At 38.7% G+C, this 8,610-nt stretch overlaps 1 protein-coding gene across 1 annotated transcript in view; it reads left to right on the forward strand.

Annotated features, from left to right (window-relative positions):
* Positions 1-3,633: 3,633 nt before the first annotated feature.
* TSPAN5 (tetraspanin 5) overlaps positions 3,634-8,610 on the forward strand; it is a gene marked incomplete at its 5' end in the record, with an annotated part of 19,754 nt that continues 14,777 nt past the window's right edge. The window contains one exon of the mRNA XM_009872643.1: positions 3,634-3,684. Coding sequence (XP_009870945.1) covers positions 3,634-3,684 — 51 coding nt within the window. The remainder of the gene's footprint in view (positions 3,685-8,610) is intronic.

Consider the following 8,610-nt stretch of genomic DNA (forward strand, 5'->3'; position numbering starts at 1 on the left):
GCTGAAGCGCTGTGCTGTCTGATGCTCTGTCTGTAGCAACAGAGAATCATTTTCCTCCTTGCAGAAGAGACTGGGAATAAGATATGCCCAGCTTGAAACACTTACTGATCAATCCACTTGTGAAAACTGCATGTGAACTTTATAAGCAGGACAACAGTACAAGTATTGCTACACATTCTACTTTTAAATACATATAATCTCTGTAGAAATGTGTGATGTTTGTGAATAGAAAACCTGTGGCTGAGAAAATTCTACTGTGCAAGTTTTTTGTAAGGCTGTTATACTCCAGAGGAATGTTTTAATATTCTCTTGCAAACTATTGTTTAAAAAAGAGAAGTATCTACATTTTACAAGCCCTGGCCCAGGTCTGGTGACTATTTAGTCAGGCTAAACGATCCTACTAGATGTCTGTGGAGAACTGAGACTGTTTTTTCTCTGTAGAGTGTTTTGTAGATAATGAGGCAAACTTCCACCTTTTTATTACTCATTGGAATAAATTAATGAAGGTAAATGAAATTTCCCAGACTTAACTGTGATGATAGGTATGCCACTGCACCATTTCCCTACGTGCTTCAAATGTGAAGAGATTTTCTTTCTGATTACAAGCAAGCAGAACAAGACTGTCTGCAGAAGGGGGCTGCAAGATAAGCAGGATATGCATCCTGTCTTGCTTCTGGTTTTAACAGCAAAAATAGAGTGATTTTTTGCTAATTACTTTTAACTTATTTTAGCCTATGCAGGAGTTTCTTTGATACTTGTCAAGAAAATCCAGAGTTAATCCTGGTGAGAAATGTAAGCCTCCTCATGAGCATCTGTCTTCTGCCAGTAGGGATTACTGAGAGCATTCCTATATGTTTCGTCCCAGTAGCTTGCTGTGTTTGTGCCAGGGTGGGCCTTTCTAGACCGTGCTTATAGGGAAATAGGTTGGTGGTATGCCTAGCTCTGTATTTTCTGTCAAGTAACACAAGCAGAGTTTGTTCAAGGCAAGAGGCATTTAAGCCAAAGAGCACACATACAGTGATTTTTTTTTTTTTTTCCTGATGTAAACAGTGTAAAAAAAAGTTTCCTAAGATTGAAGCTGTATCAAAATCATATTTTGATACCTATGGATCCTCTGTTAGTTTATCAATTTTTTTTTAATGCCATGAAGCTTTTGATTTCCACAGCATCCTGTGATTAAAAATAATTTTATCCTGAACCCTTTTCTCCTATTGGATCTTGTCCATTGCTCCTGTTCACTTGGCTGCTCAAAAGGCAAGTGGACAGAGATTTCCATTTTGGGATATGGAGAGGACTGAGCAGCATGTAATTTTTTGATCCACTTGAAAACTCTGACTCAGTTTCCTGGTTTTTCTTGACAGGCTTGCCAGAAGCTTTACAATCTCAGTTTTTTAGATGCTTCAGCTTAGTATAGTGCAGCCCTGTTACCCAGTTCATATATTTAGGTGAGGAATGCCTGGCTCAAGACTCATACAGTCTACTGTAAATCACCTTTTAATACCCATGAGGGATTCTCGTCCTTAGGTCTCAACTTCAGGTGAAGGATGAGGACACTTGACTAGGTTAAATTTGAAGAAATTTGTGGATGTGAGCCAGGCTTGCAGCTGATGTGTAAGGCTATTAAGTTATATTTGTATGCACTAATCAAATTCTTTTGTTTTCTGTGCTTATTCTGTTCAAAACCATATTAAGCTGTTTTCAAAATATAATGTCTTGTACCTCTCTATAAATAAGTTTGTCACTTGCAAATACAGCTTATCGATTTTTATATTAGTTTTTTTCACCTCACTCCTTTTTCTTCAACCTTGGTGCCTTTGGCTGTATAAGAAAGGAGCAAAGGAGCCTGTTAGTGCAAAAAAGGACTTAACTGTGTCTGAAAGTGATTTGGAAACTTGTACAACTTTATCTCAAATTTCAAATAATCACTCTAGGCAGGAGGATTACACACACTCTTCTGGTAGACTTTATAACCATAGAAAAAGAGCAGTCTTGACACAAGTAAAATCACCTATTTTGGATCGTGTGGTGTATTAGAAGAGTTTGTACTGACATTCTCAGATCTGTCTTTTGTACTTCATAGGCAATTTAGGCTGCCGAAATAACAGACTTTGGCTAGCAGTTCTGCTTTTCCATCTAGAAAAAAATTCTGTTTATTTCATATTAAAATACAGTGACACTTCCATTTGAAGAAACTGACCTGTAGTATTGTTTAAATTTACAATCATGACTCTTCAAGTCAAAAAGGAGAGGTTCATTCCTGGTTAATACAGATGGGCTTCTGGGTGAGCTGGCTGGGTGTAGTATGTGTGATTCTGTGGTCAGCTGGCAAAACACATGTAGAGGACAGAGTCACAGAGATGCAAGGAGTGTTAGAGAACTTGGGGGTATTACAGTGGGCATATTTCACTTGATACTGAGTTATGCTTTACAGATACTCATGTTGTATAATGAAAAAGTTGCCACTTTAAAAAGAAAAAAGCATATAAGGAAGAAGAAATCTTGTTTCAAGCTGTTGAAATCCCTTTTGGGAAAATTTTAGTTCATATTCCTGCCTCCTCCCACTTCTTAACAGAAAAATACTTTGTCCTGGTTTGCAAAAGAAAATTCATTAGGATACTTAACTGCTTACACAAATCTTAGTGTACTATGTGCCACAATACATTTGTCACCGCAGTGTGGAGAAAACACAAAGAAAATCAGAGTTTGATGATTGAGTAATGCTACATGCCCTGAAATAAGAGTGTATATAATTTTCTTTTTCACTAGCATTTAAGTTTTAAAAAACAGAGATGAAAATTGGACAGATAAACATCTAGTGATGTGCTTGGACACCTGCTGTATATTTGTTTTTAAATGTTCTACATTACTGGTACTGTATCATGCTAAACATGCAGTGGTGTGGTCTTGGAAGATAGAGAGCTTATTCTGAATACAGGGATATAACAAAATCACAGGTGCTGTTCCCTTTTCTATCATGGGGGAAAAACACTGTCTTTTGAGTTTGGGACTCTTGAATCTGTTCAAGGAGAAAGGGGACTGTAATGTCCTTTGTGAAATACAGAAGCGTTCAGTATCATAAAGGTTATAAAACATTGGCTTCAGGGTTTTAAAAATATCATACTTTGTTAGACCAGTCTTATTTTTATTTCTTTTCCCCATGGGTTATATTTAAATAGCTTTCTGTGTTTCTGTGAACAGCGTAGCTGAAACTGATACCACAGGATTATTTAGGACTTTGTTTTGATCACTTTCACTGGGAGAGAGCTTCAGGGACAGTTGTTCTGTGCAGGTGACGGTAATACAACAGTAAGTGTGTTGCTTGACTGTGGAGATTGGTTTCAGTCCAACAAATTCAAAAAAACCTTATGTGCTTGATGCTGAGAAACTGACACTTATTGCAGCTATTGTGCCTATGTAGAACATCCCTAAATGAGCTGTGCAAGTTTTAATTTCTTCCAGTTACACTGGTTGAGTTGAAAATAACTACGGACATAGTTTAAAACTCATGGTAAGTCCCCACAGTCCTGATAAAATTGATTATCCAACAGAGAGTATGAGTCAAAATGTATGTTTAAAAAAAAATAATAAAAAATGTATAGTTCCTGCTCTGATATAATTTTTTTTTCCCTTTAGTTCCTTGGCATAGCATTTCTTGGGATTGGATTGTGGGCATGGAATGAAAAGGTAAGTTTAATATCGCATCAAACTCCACGTTTTTCCTTTTAATCTCTCTTTCTGATAAAATACTGGAGTAGTAATGTGCCACACGTTTTAGTGTTCCACACATAGTTTCTACTGAATTGAAATAGAGCTTCTCTGTCAAACAAAACCTTGGCTTTACTCACCTAGAGGAAGATCCTTGGCATCTCTCCCAAGAATGCCCTGGCAAGAGATCATGGCTGACACTTGCACATAAAATAACCATTTCAGTCCATGCATGCTCAAACTGCAGCTCAGATACTAAACTCCCTACTGAAGGCAGTACTGGCAGCGTGTCTCTGCTGCCTCTGGCCCTGGGAGTGGAGGGGGAGCCTACATATCTCAAAGGGCAGCGTCATGAAAGTAAGCCTTCTCAGCTTTGCCGTAGTGCAGCATGCTAGTCGCTACTCCTCTTTAAAGTAAAATGAACGCCCCTCCCACCCTATGCCTCTACCTCCCCTCCGCCCCCCAAATATAAGAAATAATGATTTTTTTGTAACTCTCTGTTACAAGACTAAAATCAGTTGGGAAATGGGAAGAAAGGGAGACAGGAAAAGAGAAAGCATTTGTGAAATGGAGCCTAATTTTCAGTTTGCTTGCTACAGAAGTTGGGAAGAAGATAAAATACCAAGACAATAGACAAAACAAGTCAGTATGTGTTGAATTATTGGATCAAGGATTGGGCTTGCTAAAAGGCAACAACTAAAAATAAAATTAGTTTCCTTTCCTTCTTTGTTAAAAAGTTTGAAAATAATAAAACCTGGTTGATAACAGTGGTGCTGTGATATTCTGTTAATGTTTTTTTTTTTCTTTTAATTGAAAATAGTGACAAAGTTACAAATTATTGTTCACTTCAGGCATAGTAACTGGTGCTTGCAGTGGAACAAATATCACATGGGAAGTACTGAAGTTTTGCCACTTAAATTCAGATCAAATTTTGCTGATTCAGAAGCATATTGTTAACTTAGATTCTAGTTGTCCATATGCCTTGGTTGTAGATAATTACAAATAGTAATGGAATATTAATTAACTTACATATATATATGGGCATAAACAGTGTATATCTACATACCATATGGTACTCATGTTAGATGGCTTGAATAGGCTCGGAAAGAGATGCTGTGATTTTTATTTTTTTTTTTCATTCAGCAAAAACAAAAGCATGTTTTATTTAATACTCTTGAGCATACTCACAGAATTTATACCTGTGTCTAAGCCCCAGAAAAGAGCTTTAGTTTAGACTGGCTTTCTAGAAGTGATTTTTAATGTTTCTGTATCATTTTAGTAGGTAACACAAATAATTTCTCTTTAGAACAAATGAACAGATAAAGGGAAAACAGCTATAGTCTAGGATTTGAAGTCTAAAAAATGCCAGACCTACAGCTAGAGGGTGTTCTGGCAGAATAATGGTTTATGTTTTACATGTTTTCCATATGGGAGAGGCCTCCCTCCCCCCCAGGAAAAATGCATTCGATTCATAATTGCTAATAGCCAGAAGCCAAAGCTCAGGTTTTAACTTGAGGTTTGGACATCTGTTATCAAATCATCTTAATCCATTTTTAATCAGATCCTGAAAGTGGAAGGAAATGCCATGATGATTTGAAGACAAACAAAACCATGTAGAGCAGTTTAATATGCATTAGCTCAGGCTCCATATGTAATAGGTTATTCTGTAGAAATTAATAAATAAAATATTGCTTATGGTTTTAAAGCACAGCTCTCCTTGAAGATAAGCATATCTTCCCAGGTTCTCTAACTGTTGTATCCTGTCATGCTTAGGGTGAACCAGTTTGGTTCATGGTTTCCTTGACCAAAATGTAGTATAGGTATAGGTGAACTGCAGAGCTCTTGAGTACAGACAGACTTGAGTTTTGAAGAAGGAATTATGGAAAAATGGACTCGCATCAAGCCAATTTGAGACTGACCTTTTGCTCAGGTCTCTAGAGGACAGGCAATTGCCAGAAGCTACAGTCAACAAGATCAAGTTCTAAATACTTGTATGCACCGTGCATCTTAGTGAGGGGCAGATCAGTTACATCCCAGACAGAGTTGTTCTTGCTGCAGCTGGTGAGTTGGAGGCAAAAGGCAAGTAGATGAAGCCTAAAACTTGAGAGATCTGTTACTTAACTGAAAATCACTTGTAGCTAGACTGCTTCTTGCCTAAGGCTAGCATGGATATCCTAAAGGCATTATGGGCTGTCAAAGGTCTTTCCAACCTAAACAATTTTATGATTCTATACTCTAAGACAGTAAAGCAGCCTTTAGGGAAGGTCCTGGAGGTGCTGGTGTACGCCAAGTGGAACATGAGCCAGCGCTGTGCCCTTGCAACAAAGAAGGCTAGCAGTGTCCTAGGCTGAATTGGGACTGTTGCTAGAGGGTTCAGGGAGGAAATTCTTCCCTCTACTCAGCACTGGTGAGGCTGCACTTGGGCCAATTCTGAGCTTCCCAGTACATGAGAAACATCAACATACTGGAGAGTCCAGCAAAGGGCTGCCCAGGTGATAAAGGGACGAGAGCATCCCTCCTACAAGGAAGAGCTGAGAGAGCTAGAACTGTTCAGCCTGGAGAAGACCAGGTTTGGAGGGAATCTTTAAATATATTTAAACATCTGAAGGGAGAGTGCAGAAAGGATGGAGCCAGCCTGTTTTCAGTGGTGCCTGGTGACAGAAGCAATGGTCCCAAACTGAAGCATGGGAAGTTCTCTCTGAACATCGGGAAACACTTTGATTTTACTGTGAGGATGATGGAGCACTGGCACAGTTTGCTCAGAAATGATGTGGAGGCTCTCTCTTGGGAGATATTCAAAAGCAGTCTGAATATAGCCCGAGGTAACCAGGTCTAGCTGACCGGATGACCTCAAGAGTTCCCTTCCAACTTCAACCATTCTGCGAAGACTGGTGCTGTCCCAATGAGCTAAGCAGCTTTTGTATAATATGTAAACACAAATTTGTAAGTGTGTTTTGCAGTATTGGGGCTTCAGAACTCATGTACTATAAACTGATTTGGTTATGAGGAGGATTTTAATATACTTCTGTCTGAAATAGTGTGGCTTTATATCCAGCTGTGTTGTTTTATAACCTAGCCAGCAACTTGCATATACTTTTGCTGCTTCAAAGAATCTTTTTAAGGAAAAAAAAGAGTGTGCCAGGCTGCTTTAAAAAAGCAGGATGTAAAGAAATAATCCGTGCTTTACAGGTCCCTTTTGCCAGCTAAAAACAGTTTGGGGTAGATTTGTGAGTTCAGTAACTAGTTTCTCTTTTCTGCTAAGTTGGCTTGAATTCTCCCTTTTAAACTTTGTCATAAAGAAGAAAAAAGCACACTATACAGTCTCATGACCTTCCTTACAGCCTTTGCAGGGAGGCGAAAGAGCTCATTTGTCAAACAGGCAATAGAATTGGCTTGACAGCCAGTCAGCCAGTCCTGAACAAGAACTGGGCAATTAGCATTCTGAGTAATGAACCTGAAAGAGAGCTGGGGGGGCAGGGTGGGGGCAATAAACTCAGAGGATGAATAAACCTATCTATACATGGATGCATTATATAGCTCACAATCTCACTGTCTTTTCAGGCACGCTAGGCTTGGACTTGTACCATGAAAAAGTTCATCCACAGCAGCTGATTTTCACTGCACCCCACTGCCCCCAGCCATAGTGCCATGAACATTGTTAACATATAAATAGTCTGTACTAAGCCCAAACAACTTATACTACTTTTGCTCAGCAGCAGGGGAAAAATGTTTATTTTACTGACTTTTTTTAACCACTTCATTTATTCCTTTTTTTTTTTCCTAATATACCTGTATATAAAATGTCTGTTCCCCTCCTCAATTGTATATATTAGATAATGTGGTCTTAAGGCTCATTGGGAGTGTGTGGTATGAAGTCAGTAGGTACATGGGAAGGTAAGCTTCCTGGTTCTCTTGCTTACCCGTAGGAGATTTATATTCCAGAGTAGTGAGTCTAAATGGTGAATTGTTGTTACGTATTCTGAGACTGTACAGGACTGTCCACGGAGAAGGATTTTTGAGAAGGAAAGTACCGTGTTTTTTTGGGGTGTACCTTTAAGTAGGAAGAAGCAAAGCTAGAGATACTGAAGTGGGGGGAAAAATATACAGATCCTTCCAAAATTTGTTGTGTAGACTTATTTCATATATAAGGTTGACTGAAATGAAGAGGGAGAAATAGAAGAGGTTGATTATATCCATAACTTTGGTTTCCAGGGTCTTCTTGTTATATTGGCATAGTTAGAAGGCACTCCAACTCAGAAGTTTTGCGCAGTTTGGAATACTAGTATGGTACCTCCATGTGCCAGCATAGTGTTCTGAGTGAGCAGGAGCCCTAAATCTTTCAGGTTTTGAGCTAGACTTTTACGTGTTGACATAAGGTGATTTTAGGCCTGCTTTGGTGTTCTGAGACAGGCTAAACTCCCTACATAGGAAGAGTCACAATGTGTCAGACCAATTTGTCAGTCACAATTTGTCAAACTGCAGTTGTTTTCAGGAAAAATTTCTCGCTTCTTTTTCTGTCCTGATGAGTAGCACACATTAGGAGGAAGGGACACACTAGTCACTCCATGATTGTTGTGCATGCATGTCTACTCCACAGTTCTTTTAAAAACAGTTGCTGAGATGGAAACCATGTACATATCCTGAGAGACTTAAGGGCTGAAGGATACCCAAAGCACATCTTGCTTCTAAGCAAAGGCTGTGTGAAGATTTTGCAGGACTGGGGAGGAGACAGAGGGATATGAATATTCGTTATTACATTTAATTTAAGTTTCAGTACCTAAAAATGCATTGTCTAAACAGGCTCCTAAATCATTTTACTAGTGTTCAAATACCTTGTAACCATTAATCCTGAAAAATGTAAAAAACTGTATATTGGCATGTATTTATGCTACTTATTCACCTGCT

This window comes from Apaloderma vittatum, unplaced genomic scaffold (genome assembly GCF_000703405.1).
Source record: "Apaloderma vittatum isolate BGI_N311 unplaced genomic scaffold, ASM70340v1 scaffold18437, whole genome shotgun sequence".
In the NCBI taxonomy this organism is placed as follows: domain Eukaryota; kingdom Metazoa; phylum Chordata; class Aves; order Trogoniformes; family Trogonidae; genus Apaloderma; species Apaloderma vittatum.